The 17,089-nt window shown below is 48.7% G+C and overlaps 1 protein-coding gene and 1 long non-coding RNA gene across 2 annotated transcripts in view; one reads left to right on the top strand and one right to left on the bottom strand.

Annotated features, from left to right (window-relative positions):
• Window positions 1-17,089, bottom strand: part of LOC309523108 — a 152,692-nt gene that overhangs the window by 24,309 nt on the left and 111,294 nt on the right. The gene's annotated exons all lie outside the window — the stretch shown is intronic.
• CRTC1 (CREB regulated transcription coactivator 1) overlaps window positions 1,758-17,089 on the top strand; it is a 55,840-nt gene continuing 40,508 nt past the window's right edge. The window contains exon 1 of the mRNA XM_082206870.1: window positions 1,758-1,948. Coding sequence (XP_082062996.1) covers window positions 1,820-1,948 — 129 coding nt within the window. The 5' untranslated portion in view covers window positions 1,758-1,819. The remainder of the gene's footprint in view (window positions 1,949-17,089) is intronic.

The following is a 17,089-nucleotide window of genomic DNA, read 5'->3' on the forward strand; positions in this document are numbered from 1 at the left end:
ATGTTCCATTAACTTGGGACTAGAGTGCGTCTTAGCATTGAATATAGCCCACTGTCTCTACTTTGGAGTCGGATGCAAGGTGCGCTTCGCATCGATGAAGGCAACTGCTTCAAATACGCAGAAAGGTTGACTTGCAGAACTCTCCACCACTGCATGTCGCCATGGTCTTTTCTGATGAGATGGCTCTCAAAGAGGATTATGGGAAATTCATGGTGGTACCAGAGACCGATATCTGAAACATCTATTTCTGCTACCTCCATATCCAGAGAGACTTCATAGAATTTATCTGTATTTTGATAATTTTATATGTTTCTAATTGCTTTTTTATTTTTAAAATGACTATTTTGCACCATGTTATGCAAACAATTTAAGGGATGCTGGGCTGCATCCAGAGTTAGCCCTGCTCACAGATTAATGGACAGGACTAATTTAGGTCCATTCATTTCAATGGGTCTGTGAGCAGAAATGAGTTGGTTTCAATCAATATATTTATTGATTGAATCAGTTGAATCAATATATTGTTATACTGAAGCTGAGGCTCCAATACTTTGGCCACCTCATGAGAAGATAAGACTCTCTGGAAAAAACTCTTGATGTTGGGTAAGATGGAGGGCACAAGGAGAAGGGGATGACAGAGGACGAGATGGATGGACAGTGTTATAGAAGCGACCAAAATGAATTTGATGAAACTCTGGGAGGCAGTGGAAGACAGGAATGCCTGGCATCCTCTGGTCCAGGGGGTCATGAAGAGTAAGACACGACTAAACGAGTAAACAACAACATATATTGTTTAATAAAATGTTCAGAGGTAGTCTGTCACTGAACATCAGAATAAGCAGCCTCCCCTCTGCTGTGGCTTTTCATTTTAGTGCCATCATTTGGGGGTAGACTGCTCCTGTCTGCGGAGGCTCCATTATTTCTCATAACTTAATATGTCAGATATGGAGCAACAAGAGCGGGGGGGTGTATTGGAGGCTTAAACTAATCAGGAAATTGAGAGAGGGGGAGGTTTAATTATTGGGGGGCGGGGGGAGCCGGCCTACCAAGCAAGGAGGGCCAGAGAAAGGAGATAAAGCACTGCGCATGCGCCTGAGATAGAGCGGGGGCCCCCCCCACAAAAACAGCTTTCTGCGCCTGCGGCGAAAAGCAGCGGAGGGATGTGTATGATAAGAGATGAGAAAGCGCGGCGCATGCGCCATGTCGCCTCCTTTCATTTCCCCCTCCGCTGCCGAGTTTGCGCGCTGTGGCTCCGCTCGTCTCTCGCCAGCCAATCCCCTCCTCGCTTCCCACCTATTCTGCCCATTTCCAAGCTTGCGCGTGCGCAAAACCAACATCTCCCTCTCGCTTCCTCGCCACCCACCTTTTCGTCCGCGCGTGCGCGCCGCGCCTACTCCAGTCCATCCCTCTCCCTCCCTTTCTATTTTGCGCGTGCGCGTTGTTGCATCCCGAGTCCTTTTCTCTCTCCGTCCAGCCCCCTTCTCGCTCGCGCGTGCGCACTCCGTCCGAGCCTCCGCTCCACAAGCCGTCCTCCTCCTCCCCCTCTCCTCCCTCTATTCTGCCCATTCCTACGCCTGCGCAGTCGCGCGCCTGTGGGCGGAGCGTGCGCAGTCGGCCGCGCCGCCTCTCCTGCCAGCCCTCTCTGACTTTCGCGCCTGCGCAGTCGCCCAGATTTTGCTTGTTTGGTTGGCGGCGCGGCGGCCGGGTGGGGGGGGGGAGGAGGGAGAGAGGGCGCGCGCGGGTGCGCAGGCGCACTGGCGCCCGGAGCGGGAGGGGGCGGCGGCGGCGACGGCGGCGGCGGGAGGGATGCGGACGGGGGAAGATGGCGGCCTCGTCGAACAACCCGCGGAAATTCAGCGAGAAGATCGCGCTGCACAACCAGAAGCAGGCCGAGGAGACGGCGGCCTTCGAGGAGGTCATGAAGGACCTCAGCCTCACGCGCGCCCACCGGGTGAGCCCGGGCTGAGGGGTGGAGGCGCTGGGCGGACGCCCCCTCAGGGAAGGAGGGAAGCCCCTCACGGCCGCCTCAGGGGGGAATAGCTCCGTGAGGGGGGACGCGGGATGGAGGCGGCGGCGGGGAGGCCGGCAGCCCCTCAGGGAAGGAAGCCCGCGCTCGCCTCAGGTCCGGGAGGGGGAAATTAAGCGCGGTGGGGGGGGGGACGAGGAGGAGAAAGGAAAGAGGGAGGGATGGGATGGAGGCGCCTGGCTGACTGACTGGAGGGAGGGAGGGACGCTTCAGCATCACTTCATAGGTTTGCGTGAGAGAGGGATATTATGCGTGTGTGCATTTGGGAGGGGGGGTCTTTGAGGGGGGAGGAAGAGGAGGAAGACACCCCCCCCAAGGAGGGAAGCTCAGCATCACCCCATCTGCGTGTGTGAAGGAAAAGTGTACATACATACATATACACGCACACACAGGCATGCTGCCCATCTGGGTGTCTTTGAGGGGTGAAGAAGAGGAGAGAAGCTGTGGGAGGAGGAAGGCCGAGGGAGGGGGTGAGAAACGGGGTGGGGGGGTTTGGATGCGCTTGGCTGACATACCCCTCTTCTTAGGAAGCCCAGAACAGTGGCGTAGCGCAGGGGGGGCTGGCCGCACCGGGCACAACATCTGGGGGCTCGCACTCGCAGCTCTCTGCCCCTACCCGGTTAGGGGGCGCAAATTACTTGCCTTGCCCCGGGTGCTGACAACCCACGCTACGCCACTGAGCACAGAATACTCTCTCCTCAAGGCATAGCTGTCTTTTTTTTTAAAAGGGAAATTCCTTTATTCCGAATAGGATTCCTCGCAAGAAAAGGGAAAAGTTGACAGCTATGCCTCAAGGGTGTGTGAGTGAGGTGAAATGATTGGTGTGGGGAAGTCCTTGAGGGGCAAGGAAGAGGATAGAGGAAAGAGAGAAGAGGGAGGGATGGGGGATGTCGGCTGGCTGGCAGGCAGGCATCCCAGCTGACATCTCCTTAGGAAGGGGCCCCAGAATGGCCCCTTCCTCTGCCTCTGGTGTGATGGAGGGGGGAATGGTAGTAGTGGGGTTTGGGGGGCTGAGGAGGAAGATGGAGGAAATGGTGATGCCCTAGCCGGTTGACACCCCCTTAGGGAGGGAAGCCCAGAATACCCTCAAAGTGGCACCTCTTCCTTGTTCCCCCCTTTCAGAAGGGAGAGTTGAAGGGCTGCCTTCTCAATTATATCCTTTTGGGGGGTTGCTGAGAGGTCAACACATGATCCCTGTTTTCTCTATCCCTTCCCCCCTTCCTAAAAGGGTAGTTTACATTTGAGGCAAATGGGGGTGCTTTGAATTTAGGAAACTGGTTACATACCCCATTTTTCAGGATTCTAAAAGGCCACACACAAACACACCCCATTTATGGGTGTGAGGGGAAGGGTTATTGGTGGGTGTGAAGGAAAATTAGCTATTTGGGGAAATGGGGTTAAGGGGGTGACAAGATGTCTTGTCCCCCCTTTCCTTTCTCCACTTCCTTAGAAAGAGAATTAAGTAGCCTCAGTTTTATGACAGAGGAAAATGGGGCTGTTCTGAGGGTGGGATAAATTGGGAGGAGTGACACCCTATTTTCCTTCTCCCCTCAGAAAAGATGTTAAAAGCCTGTTTGGTGGTTTGAGGTTACAATATTTACACGTCTATGTGTGTGTGTGTGTGTGTGTGTGAGAGAGAGAGAGAGAGAGAGAGAATTTAGGGTGCGATATCCCCCTTCCCATCCTTCAGTAAGGGACCAAAGGACTGCTGCCCCAATTTACAGGTGTGATTAGAAGGGGGAAAGGTTGTAGCTAAATGTAGCGGGACAGCAAACAGAATCCCCTCTCCCCACTTTCTGAATTCAGAAATGTGTGCCAGGTTGAGGGGGGATCAATAATCGCCCTTCCTCAAACCCATGGGTCAGGAATTGAAATGGGGATTAATACACAAAAGGGGAAGAACTGCTGTCTCCCCTCTTTCTCCCTGCTCAGAAAGGTTGTGTGTGTAGGGTTAAGGACCCCCCCTTCTTAAATTATAGTGGAGGGGTCTGAAAAATTAAAGAGAGGAATTAGGTGAAGGGCACCCATAGGAATGGGTTGACACCTCCCCCGAAGGAAACAAGGGGGCAGTGACCATCCTGTCACCCAGTGCTTTGGAATTATTAAATGAAAGGGAGCAGAAGAGAAGTAAAAACACTGGGGGAGTGAGTGGAAAGGACCCCTCCAACTACTTGCAGAGGGGGTGGTTCTTTATGTCCTCTCCTTTTTCTGTCTGTGGGGGAAATGGGTTGGGTGACTCTAGCAAGCAGAGTGAGGCAACTCCACTTGCCCCCTTGCACCCCAGTAGAAAGTCTGGGACAGAATACACCACCAGTTCAGTGGAACTCTTAAACTGGGGGATAAGGAAGATAAACATTAAAAAGATAGTGTAGAGGTAAGTGGGATCTGATGGGAGAGGGACCTGAATAACTTTCCCTTCTCTGAAGGTTTGAGGAATTAATATATTGTGGGGGAATATTGAGAGCAGGTTAATTACCCCCCCCCCCAAATACGTGAAGTAGACCGTTATTAGTGCATCCCTTCCTTTTTGACAGGTAAGGGAAGGTCTGCTCATTTCTACTCCCTTATGAGGAATGTGGGAAAGTTGTGAAGATGCTCTCCTTCCCTGATGTATAGGGGGAGGCATTAATAACCCCCCACCCAGTTTATGAATTGGGGATGAAAACAAACCAATGCTGCATATATGGGGTTAACTAAATTCTCCCGTTATTATGCTGTGAGTGGGAGTGGATAATTTACTCCCTTCTTGTTATCTGTACAGTATAATGAAAATTCTTAAGGGAGATTAAGGAGCCCTTTCCATTTATTTGCATGTGGGGAGGTCACCATGGGGGATTATTTTGGGGAGTGGGAACTGCTAATGAGCTCTCCAGTTCATGTCTGTGTTGAGGATTTAATGACCCATTTTCTATTATCATTATTTATTCTGCTATCCTGTATTTCTTAATCACCTTCTAAAATATTGGCTCAATGTGATTTACACATAAGATAATTAAAAACAGTGAAAAATACGAAAGCAACAAATGAATCAATTCTCCCTATAAGGGTGTGGGAGAGAATTGTGAGGGAGGGGTTCTGAATTATTCCCCCAGTGCTTGTGTGTTTTGTTATGGGGATATGAATAATTTTTCTTGCATTTAAATTTATAGCCCACCCTTCCACCCAAAGAAACCTAAGGGGTGTTTTTATTTGCAGGGGATTGTGGAATAAAAGGGTGTGCGGATTTCTAATTTAACATGGAGAATTGTGAGAGCGGGGAGTTTATGTAACCCCCTCCTCATTATATTTGAATATCAGGTGTTGATAAAGTTCCCTTGTGTGCATGTGAGGGAAAGGAGAAAAGCTTAATAATGTGTGTGTAAATTGTTCCGAGGGGGGTGGCTAACCTGTAGCCCTCCAGAAGCTATAGTCCGATGACTCCCATCAGCCACAAACGATGGAATCTGGAGGGCCACGAGTTAGCCACACCTCCGGTAAATGAAAGGTTTGTTTCTAAATCCATGAGCATGTCTTTGTGCATGTGTTCAGAATAGGGGAAATCATTAATAATATTTACTAATTTGAGAACTTGCAGCTGTCCAGTAAAGCCAATGTGAACCTTTTTTTTTAATGCTCAGTCGCAGTGAAGAGATAACATATGACTCCTGTTAGCATAGATGCTGTTTGTTGGTGGGGGTGAGTCTGCTGCAGTTAATATTGTGTAAGGTTGAGGAGTTATGGTGGGAGTGCTTTGCGGACTCGGTGCCTTCTCTGATATGTGTGCTTGCGCTATGACCGGTTATCGTAATGCCCATGGTGCACATGGATTGTGATCAAGTTGCTGCCTCTATCCAAGAGTAGGAGGGCACAAGCATTACATTTCTTCTCCAATAATGCCACTTTATTTGACCAGGTGGGGGGGGGCTGGATTTGAGCAGCACATCCTCATGCCTTTCTCTGTGTGTAGAGCAGTTGAAGGCCGATACGGGCTCCTCATCACAGCACTTCAGCATTGCTAAAAATGTGCGGTGTGCACAATTCTTTAATGCACTAAGTTGTCTGGTTTAGTGTGGGCTTTCTTTGCTGTGGAATTTGAATTTAGTTTGTGTGGTGTGGCTGTTATCAATAAGTAACAACAGTAATGATGCACCTACAACCTGGCACCTTACAATTCATTTTATAATGTTCTCTCTTAGTAATATGGCATTGTTGGCATTTTCTTACAAACGGTGGAAAGTTAATAGGTACCTCTGGGGTTAGGAGAGTCAGTTGTACTAGAGTGTGTTAGCCACTGCGCTCTTGCAGAGTTGATGGCACTGTTAACACACAAACACATCATGGCAAGAGAGCAATAGAGAGCTCACCGCCTGGAGCTCCTTTCGCCAACTTGCCTTCCTCCAGATGTGTTAGATTTCTTTGTCCGTCTACCCTGACCGCTTCCCGCCAGTGTTAGAAATTAGCCAGGTGCCAGGCACGTTTTGCGACTGGTGCAGGTCCAGTTTTGGCCAAGTGAAGATCTCTGGATGCCAGGTTGGTGACTGGGCAAAGCAAAATATCCCTTAGAGGAGGATCTGAAAGATTTTCCTTGAAGCTTGAATTTGCTTTATTCTGGATTGTTTGATTTGATGTTTTCATGTGTTGTAAGCTGCTTTGAGATTTGTCTTTTAAAATATAAAGTGCTATAGAAATGAATAATAATACTACCAATAATAATCACCATTGGGGGGGAAATGTTGCCAAGACATACCGTTGTGGTGACTGCAACCTGTTAGATTATATCTCTGCCTCCCACACTGGCTGCCGTGAATCAAACACCATCTAGAGGACCACAGGTTCCCCCATCCCTGACAACACCCTAGTTGGCATAGGGATCATCATCAGTTGATTATGCATATGGTCTGTTTCTTGATGGAATGCAAGGCTTGCTTTTCAGTATCTAATGCTTAAGCACCCCCTGTATTAGTCGGGGTCACCCCGAAACAGACTGAAACTGCAGCAGGTTTGGGTGCGGTCTCAAATCTTTCCAGTTAAGGGTAGAAAAAGGGGCTCCTAAGAACAGGAGACTAGCCTGCTGGGTCAGACTGGTGGCCCAGCTAGTCCAGTATTCTGTTCTCACAGTGGCCAACCAAATGCCTCAGTGGGAAGGCCACAAACAAGCCCTCCCCCCCCCCCGCAATGGTTTCCAGCAACTGTAGAGGCACAGCATAGCCATCATAGCATGAATTTGTCTCTTGGATTCCCCCAGCCCCACATATCAAGCATACAATCGTTGGCCTGTATTTGGGTCAAGTGGGCAGCCAGGCTTTTGTTCTGCTTGGGCTACTGGTGATCATTACATCTTTCTTTAAAAAATTGGGGCCAATCCAGATTAAGGCACTGGGGATGAGATGACTGAGTTTGGGAGATAACATTTTGGGGCAGGAGGAGAAACAGTGAGGGTAGCAATGAAGCTCGATCTTCACTGCTGATTGAGTGTGTGGGGGTGTCCCTTGGGAATATGTGTTAGTCGGCTGATGCAGCGTAATACCCATTTAACATATTCTCTCTAAATTCATTTTCATCTGGGCAGGATCGGCAGTCTAAGCACGCTCCCTTTAACGCTGCTGTCTCTGTCACAGGTGCTTCCTTGTAAAGCTTTGTGGAAATGTCATGTCGTCTCAGAGGGTCTGGGTTCAAGGGGCTTTTGCTATGTAGGGCCAAGGGTCGGCAGAGTAGCCTTTGCCTGTTCGGGGACTGCAGCACCCATCAGCTGTGCAGCTGTGGATGATGGGAGTTGTAGTTCAAATCACCCAAAGGGTGTGAACTTGATACAGACAAGTTAATAGCTGGTGGCTCTTTCTGAATTTCTCACTGCCCTCACACTGGGGCACACTATTGCAGAAAAGCAGGTGTGATAGATATAAGAGATTTTAAAAGGAGCTGTGGTGTGATGTTCTGTTGCAGGGGGTGAGTGTTTATTGGGTGATGTTTTCACAGTGGGCTGACAGTATAGTGGTGCGTGTTCCGTTTCAGTGTGCCAGTACATGGAAAGAATATCTTTTATGCTTCCTTGAGCCTGTAGTATTCTCTCTCCCTTGCATCTACAAATGTGGTACCAAAAGAGACCCGGTGAAATTCTTTTGCATTTGCAGAACCAGTGTGTGACAGGGGTCTCTTCTGCCTAGCAATCTGTTCTCATTCCTCCCACCTGCACATTGAGTCAAGAGGTGGGGGTTGTGGTGACAAATACCCCATGGATAATGTCCCTGCTGCACCTTAATTGGCGCCAAGGGCTCTAAAGCACACCTCTTCCAGCTATGCCTAGTCTCTTGCGGTTTGGGCAAAAACACGTAACTACAAATTATAGTGTGATTATGGAGGTTGTGCCTCCGGCCTGGTCTTCTACCGAGGCACTATCTGTCATAGGTGGTTTAAAAAACGAAATCACCCCTCTTTCATCTGCCATTCCCTTACGTGTGCAAAGAATCGCAGGTGCCTTTCTACGTTTGTTTGTGTGTGTGTGTGTGTGTGAGAGAGAGAGAGAGGGAGAGGGACAGGGAGAGCGCGCAAAATGAAATTATAATAGGCCAGGAACAATTGAGCATAGTGTTGATTCTGTCAAAAAGAAGTTTCCTCTTTTGACTTCCTGGTGTTGGGATAGTGTCAATATTTGCTTTTCAGAGGTTCGGAGATAAGCCTAGATAAGGAACAAAGATTACATTTTACTTTTTTCTATACTTTTTTGTCAATGGCTCTTTGGCTGAAATTGTGGATGGACCTGGGTGGTATCAGGTGTTTGGTGACTGAAGTGGCCTAACCCTTCTGTTGACTTTGGATCTGTTGTTACTCTGATAGCAGAACCTTTTGAAGAGTCAGCTCCATCATTGAATTCCACGCTGCACCCCCCCAAATGTGCCCCAGGGGTTCAGTCATCTCGATCAGCTGTTAGTTTTGCCAGAGACACACACTGAGGAGGGGTAGGAACATAGAGGGCCAAGCCCCCCTCCAAATTTGTCACATGGTGGACTTCCTCTCCACCTGAACTAGGGAAGTTTTTAATGACTGATGTTTTAATGTATTTTTAATCTTTTGTTGGAAGCTGCCCAGTGACTGGGGAAATGCAGCCAGATGGGCGGGGTATAACTAATAATACAACAACAACAACAACAACAACAACAACAACAACAACATGCTTCTGGATGCCAGCAGCTGGGAAACGCAGGAGGGGAGAGTTGCTCTTATGCTCAGATCCTCCTTGTGGGTTTTCCAGAAAAGTCACCTGGTTGGCCCCTGTCAGAAGAGGAGGCTGGACTAGGTGGGCAGTGGGGTCTGATCCAGCAGGCTCCAGCAGTTGAAGGGGGCCTGGTGGGCTTGAAGGGGAGAGGCTGCCACTCAGTGGAGTCTCTGCTTTGCACAACTTCCCTGCTTTGATCTTTAGCATCTTCAGGTAGGACTGGGGAAAGACTCCCTGCCTGGAACCCTGGAGATGTGCTGCTGCCAGTCAGTGGAGACAGCACTGAGTGGGATGGATGACTCTGTATCAGGCAGCTTCCTGTCAGTGTTAAGAATTTCCCAGGTGCCAGGAGAAATGAACTAGATCATAAAAATAACAAGAATAAAAATGATTCTCCTTGCCAAAAAAAGAGAAGGTGCCTAGACATTCCATTGTGGCGACTGCAACCTAGGCTTAAGGTGCCAATTAGCATACATAGCTGCATTTCTAACACTGCTGTCTGTGTTCTTCTGGGACAGTAGCTTCCTATTGCAGACCCCTTATTTACAGATATTCTGCCCAGGCTGCTTATATTTTCCAGCTAGCTTTTCACTCTGGAGGCTGGTTTCTTTGTCTTGATACCTGTGGAAACATCATGGATGAAGTATGTCGCTTGCTTTCCCTTCAAAGTAGCCTTTCCCAATGTGTGTGCTTGTACACACACACACACACACACACACACACACACACACTAAAATAAATGTCAGGAACATCTGGAGGGCACCTGATCGGGGACGGTTCATCTAGGCAAAATAGTCTTTGTCACTGATGACTGCTTATGTTCTGTTCCTGTTTGAGATGTCTGCAGGCAGAGCAGATGGCTAGTGGGAGAAGCTTTGCTGTGCTGCTAGCTTTGCCCTTAATTTAAAGAAAAATAATAACAATCATTTAAAAGGGAGCAACCACGTACGCTTTAGCACTCTGGGAATATTTTAATGGTATCAAATAACGATGGTCAGCGGAGAACGACCAATCAGTGTGCTAATAATAAAAAGCAATAACAGTGGTGATTAGCAAGTCAAAATCTCCTGCTCTGGAGAGTAGGATTCAAACCAATGGCTTCAAGGTACAAGAAAGGAGATTCCGACTAAATATCAGGAAAACTTTCTGACAGTAAGAGTTGTTAGACTGTGGAACAGTCTCCCCTGTTCTCCTTCGTTAGAGGTTTTTAAGCAGAGGTTGGATGGCCCTCTGTCACGGATGCTTTAGTTGAGATTCCTGCATTGCAGCGCATTGGACTAGAGGACCCTAGGGGTCCCTTCCAACTGTAATTCTATGGAAAGGAGTGCCGTGCCATTATATGTGAGGTTCAGTTTTCAAAAATTGGACTGGGGGCAGGCAAAAATCTGCCTCCTGGAAGAAGTGATAACCTTTTCATCGCTAAACTATGGAATTTGTTCTTGCAACGGGCACCAAGAAGAGGATTAGACATGTGCATGGAGGACAAAGCTATCAATAGCTATTAACCACAATGGCTGAGACTTACAAGTGGGGAGAGCACTGCTGTTGAGCTTGTCTACCTTGAGGGCTTCCTATTTGGGCACCAGGTTGGCTGCTGTGAGAACAGGATTCTGGGCTAAATGGGCCCCCTATGGCTTGATTCATTTTGTAACATGATGGCACCATTGATGACAAATGAAGCCTCATTCCGAACGCAAGAAGAGATTACACACCTTTTGTCTAGGCATCTGAGGTACACTCCTCGCCAGGGGTGTGGTGGCTTTTTTTGGTAAACTTTCTCATATCCAAGTAACTTGCATAGAGTAATTTGCATTGGAAGATTTTCCTGAAGCCCGTGAGGCCAATCTAACTTAGTACATTTATTTTACTTGTCTTTAGCAAAGGAAAGCTATGGCCTTCAAAACCGCCAAGCTTCCCTCATAGCGTCTTTGAAGTGGGCACTGTCTGTCCATTGTTACTCATGAAGTTAGAAAAAGGTAGAAATTCTATGAGGAAATTAAAGCCCTGGAAAAAACCTCTGTTTTGGAAAAGTTATTGCTCCCTACCTTGCTGTACTCTAACCCTGGCTGTGTCCAATTGATACAGAACTACCTCTGGTTGGAAGGTTTGGGGTTAGGCATCCCCTTTCCAACAACACTTTGGAGGTCCCGAGCCTCAAGGAGGTTAGATTGGTTTCAACTTGGGCCAGGGCCTTTTCAGAACTGGCCTCAACTTGGTGAAACACTCTGTCACAAGAGACTAGGGCCTTTGGGAATTTGACATCTTTCTGTAGGGCCTGCAAGACGGAGCTGTTCCGCTGGGCCTTCGGCTTAGATTCACTCTGACCCTTGGCTTTTTTGCTGGCCCATGTAGGACCAGCATGGATAGCTGGCTTGGGTGAATATCTGATGTTCCCTCCCTTTATGGTCTTGATTTATGGGCTACTACTAAAATGAGGCTGCATTTTAAGCTGTATTTTAAGCCATATTTTAATTAACTATTTGTTGTTGTTGTTGTTGTTTCTATTATGTTTTATTGTAATTTATATTTGGTGTTAGCTGCCCTGAGCCCCGGCCCTGGCTAGAGAGGGTGGGGTATAAATAAAAAATTATTATATTATAATTATTATTATGTTCTGCCATAGCTCTTAACGACTCTTGCCTGGCAAGATTGGGAGGGCTGGCAGCAATTGTCTCAGCAGTGCAGGGGGAGGGGTGCTTTCTATTTTCTTTAACAGCTACAGCCTGTGAACAGTTCTGTACCCTTTTGCCGAGAGGGTGCAAAAAATATCAGAGAGAAAGGGGAGGTGTCTTTCATGTGGGGCAGGGGGGAGTGCACAAAGCATCAACAGATTTCAACTCAGCACTAATTCCAGGGCACTGACGAACCATAGAATTGTGGAGTTGGGAGGGACCCAAAGACTCATCTAGTCCAACCCCCCTGCAATCCAGGAATCACAATTAGAGAACCCCTGACCTGACAGATGGCCATCCAACTTCTGCTTTAAAACCTTCAGTGAAGGAGAATTTGCCACCTTCCCAGGTAGTCAGTTCTGTTGTTGAAGAGCTCTTGCTGTCAGAAAGTTCTTCCCAATGTTGAGTCGGAATCTGCTTGTCATTTGAATCCATTGCCTTGAGTTCTCCCCTCTGGAGCAGCAGAAAACAGTCTGGCTCCATCTTCTTTGTAGCAGCCTTTCAGGCATCTGAAGATGGCTCTCATATCATGGACATGATCTTATTTCTGTACAACATCCTTTGCTAACTTGGTGCCGTGCAGGTGTCTTCGGCTCCCGGATCTCCTCACCCCCTGCCAAAGGTCTCCAGAACACCAGCTTGGCAAAGGCATTGCCACGCAATAGTGTTTTTCAGGAGAACCTGTAGTTCAGTTGTAGGAACAACGCCTTTGCATACAGGTGGCTCCAGCTTCAATTGTTCCTTAGCAATTCCGGGGAAATGATCTCTCAGGTAAATGATGATGAAGGAAGTCCTCTCCTCCCCTTGTGTCCCTGGCTAACAGTCAGAGTAGACAATACTGGCCTAGGTGGATGTAGTCTGTCATGGTATGAAGTAACTTCTTTTGTTGTTATCTCAGAATTTAAGAAGATGGTTTATGGGAGCTGAGAGAGGGAGATTTGACTTAAAGCACTGTGGGTTTTTAAACCTTGAGACTGAGGGCTGATTGTGTCCTTCCAAGCCTATATCTGGTCCTTTCTAACACTCAGTGTTAGAAACTCAGATAACATAAGCCAGACACCAAATGGCTCCTTAACCCAGGGCTATAGTCACCAAAACGGAATACCTGGTTGCCATTTTGGGGCCAGACTGCTCGAAAGTCATATTTTTCAACACAACTTTTTGGTTCCTGAAATTCATTCTGATTGTGCAGATGAAATATAACAGGTGTGTGGTATTAGTGTGTGGAAACAGTTCATACCCAAGGATCTCCAGACACGCACCTCCAGATGGTGGAGACATCAGGTGCCATCATAGCATCCACTTGGTTGCAAGTGGCCAATAGCCAGCTGCAAAATGTGCATGGCAGATTTCCATAATGAGCCCTGCTGCACATCTGGAACATTTGTACCTGGTTGGGATGTGCCCCGGAACACATCTCTTGCTTCTCTGGATGGAGAACAGAGAGGGTGTGTGTAGAACCTAGCCTTCTGTACAAGCATAACTTTTACACCCATTGCTCCGTCCCCCCTTGGCCTATGGCCCTGCTCGCCACTGCTTTGTCCCCCCCGGAAGGTCACCCAGAAGGAAATGCGGTACTCGGGCTGACTTAAAACCCACCAAGTGAGTTTGTTGCATCTTATGCTTCTCTCGATCTCGACATTTCACCGGCTCCCAGTAACGTATAACAACTGCATCGGAGCTGGGTGTCCTCCTAATGTCCTCAGGAAGTGATAGGGAAGCGACTGTTGGCTGGCTCCTGGGACGGCTGGAGGTTGATGTATGCAGGCTCCCCATCCTCTGCTCCAGGGGGATTTGACTGATAGTGTGCGGGGGCCGCCAGGCACGGGAATCTGTGCACAGACTGTGCCTTTCAGGTGGGTAGGGTGTGATGCGTCCCTCACCTCTGGCTGCTGGCAGCTGCAAGCCAAAAAGGGCATGATTCTGCCACGTTTTTGAGTGTCCCAGGGAAGGCAGTCCCACACCTGGAGAGACACCCCTCCTGCTGTGTACGGTGCAGCACCCGCAGGACCAAGCTTTCATGATGGTGTTCATGGAGAGATAATAATAATAATAAATTTTATTTATATCCCGCCCTCCCCAGCCGAAGCCGGGCTCAGGGCGGCTAACAACAATAAAACAGTACAAAGGTACAACATAAACAACATTCTAAAATCATTCATTATAAAAATTAATTAATTCAAGCCACTAGCAACCATTGGGCCAGAGCTCTGCGAAGATTGCCGAGGGAGGGAGTCAGGCTGTGCCCTGGCCAAAGGCCTGGTGGAACAGCTCTGTCTTGCAGGCCCTGCGGAAGGATGTCAAGTCCCGCAGGGCCCTGGTCTCTTGTGACAGAGTGTTCCACCAGATCGGAGCCACAGCCGAAAAAGCCCTGGCTCTAGTTGAGGCCAGCCTAACTTCTCTGTGGCCTGGGACCTTCAAGATGTTTTTATTTGAAGACCGTAGGTTTCTCTGTGGGGCATACCAGGAGAGGCGGTCCCGTAGGTACGAGGGTCCTAGGCCATATAGGGCTTTAAAGGTTAAAACCAGCACCTTAAACCTGATCCTGTACTCCACCGGGAGCCAGTGCAGCTGGTATAGCACCGGGTGAATGTGATCTCGCAGCGAAGACCTCGTAAGGAGTCTCGCTGCAGCATTCTGCACCCGCTGGAGTTTCTGGGTCAGTCTCAAGGGCAGCCCCACGTAGAGCGAGTTACAATAATCCAGTCTGGAGGTGACCGTCGCGTGGATCACAGTGGCTAGGTCAGGGCGAGAGAGGTAAGGAGCCAACTGCTTAGCTTGGCGGAGATGGAAAAATGCCGCCTTTGTTATAGCTGCAATCTGCGCCTCCATGGAAAGGGAGGTGTCGAAGATTACACCCAAACTCTTAACGGACGGTGCTGGCACTAATTGCGCCCCCGCAAGAGATGGGAGTTGCCCCCCCAATCCCATATCGCCCCGTCCCAGCCACAGGACCTCTGTCTTCGAAGGATTTAGCTTCAACCGGCTCCCACGTAACCATCCAGCCACAGCTTCCAAACATCTGGTCAGTGTGTCTGGGGCCGAGTCAGGATGGCCATCCATCAACAGATAGAGTTGGGTGTCATCGGCATACTGATGACAACCCAGCCCAAAACTCCGAACAAGCTGGGCGAGGGGGCGCATAAAGATGTTGAAAAGCATCGGGGAGAGTATCGCGCCCTGAGGTACTCCACACACCAAGGAGTGGCGCGATGACAATTCCCCCCCAAGCGCCACCCTCTGTCCCCGACCAGAGAGAAACGAGCGCAGCCATTGAAGGACTGTGCCCTGGATCCCCACGTCGGTAAGGCGGTGGTCCAAAAGTTCGTGATCGACCATGTCGAAAGCTGCTGATAGATCTAAAAGAATCAGCAGCCCTGACCCGCCCAGATGAGTGGCAATCATTGATGCACAGCACCACCAGCCATTTTGCTGCTACTTCTCCCCCCTCCCCGCCCCCCACCCTCCAGTTTTGTTTGGTTGTATATAAAATTAGACAGAGTTGGTGCTTTATTTTCCTCTGCTCTTCTGCGCCTTCCTTTTTAAATTTTTATTTATTTATTTTGTTTTGGAACCAGCACCCTGGCTATCCCTTTGCTTCTGCGGAGGCGAAATGTCCCCCCTCCCACATTATTAGCAATTGTGTGTCCCCCCCTCTCTTGTCTAAATTTCTCCCCTTCCTCCCCACCACAATATTTGTGAGCGTTCACCGTCATGTTCGCTCTCTCACATTCTTCCTTGGTTGCAGCAGAGGCTGTGAGCCGCTGCTTTTCTACAGCTTGTTGCCTGTGCTGTGCCCCCGCTTGGATGTCAAACCATTTTTTATTTTCTTGTGATCAACCCCCCCCATCCAAATCGCACACATGGATAAACACCTACGATTGTTTGGTGTATAGCCTTGTGTTGGCGGCCCATGATACCTCCTCCTTATTCCTTTTTTTTTTTTAATCTGAGCTTGCAGAGCTCTTATTCTCTTAGATCCTCCTCCCTTGGAAACAATTTCAGCGTGAAGAGCGAATAAGCCTCTGATTGAGGGGGCGGAGGGGAGGCGCCTTTCGCAGTTAGCAGGGAGTATTCTGACATTTCTGCTGTAATGCTGAGAGTGGGAGGCAGATGGTTGATGAAGGGGACCACGCAACAGCGCCACCAGAGAAGCCTGAAAGGATGTGCTTCTGTGATGCGCATCTCTTAAGTGGGAGAGGGTGGTGGGGAGTCCATCTTGCCCGTCTGGGGTGGTGGAAGATTCTGCTTAAATTGGGGAAGGGGGAGATCTTACCAGGAGGGTGAAATGGTTGTTCCTTTAGAGCAGAGGTTCACAAACTTATTTGGCCCACCACCCCTATCAGAAAACAATTACTCAGCCCCACCCCCGAAAGCTGCCTTCTTTAAGCGAACAACAGAAAGATGCAGTGAGAAATTTGCATTCTTTGATGCATCTGTGTTTCCACCTATGCCCTACAGCATAGTAAAGAAAGACTTTGTTGTAAATAAGACAGCTTGAAGCTTGAAATTATAAAAGTATTTATTTTAATCAACCCTAGTAGCATTCATGTTGCACTCAGAAAATTGAGATAACAAAGGATAATATTAAAATAAAAATCACTAACACTTCCTGGGACTGGGTGGAGCCAAAAAAGGTTCACCCAAGCCCAGAAAGAATCCTTTCCTCCAGCATCACCTCCACATCCTGGGGAGGCATTGTCGCCGTCCCACAACGGCGCCCGACCTGGCAATAAGCATAACACAACAGATGAAACATATACGAATGGTTTCTCAAAAGTTTCTTCTCTTCTTCTTTATGCTTTCACTGCCTCCTTATTTCTATTCAACCCCCCCCCCCAATTGCACCTGAGGCGACTTCCACCCCCCTGGATCGTTCCAGCCCTCCCCTCGGGGTGATATCGCCCACATTGAGAAACACTGCTTTCGAGAGTGTCTCTTCCCCCCACACTTCCCCACAATGAACAAAGGAAGCTGCCTTATACCACCTGGCTCACTGCTGTATGCACTGACTGGCAGCAATTAGCTCTCCAGGGTTCCAGGCAGGATTCTCTCCCTGCCCTACCTGAATATGCTGCCAGGAGCTGAACCTGGGACCTCGTGCTCTGTCCGTGATGCCAGTTGCCCCAGCTTGATCAGCACCTGCTACCCGCTGTGCCTCTACTTCAGCTCTTTTGTTAATGGCAGAGTAAAGGGAGCGTT

This window comes from Podarcis vaucheri (genome assembly GCF_965113315.1).
Source record: "Podarcis vaucheri genome assembly, chromosome: 18".
NCBI classification, from domain to species: domain Eukaryota; kingdom Metazoa; phylum Chordata; class Lepidosauria; order Squamata; family Lacertidae; genus Podarcis; species Podarcis vaucheri.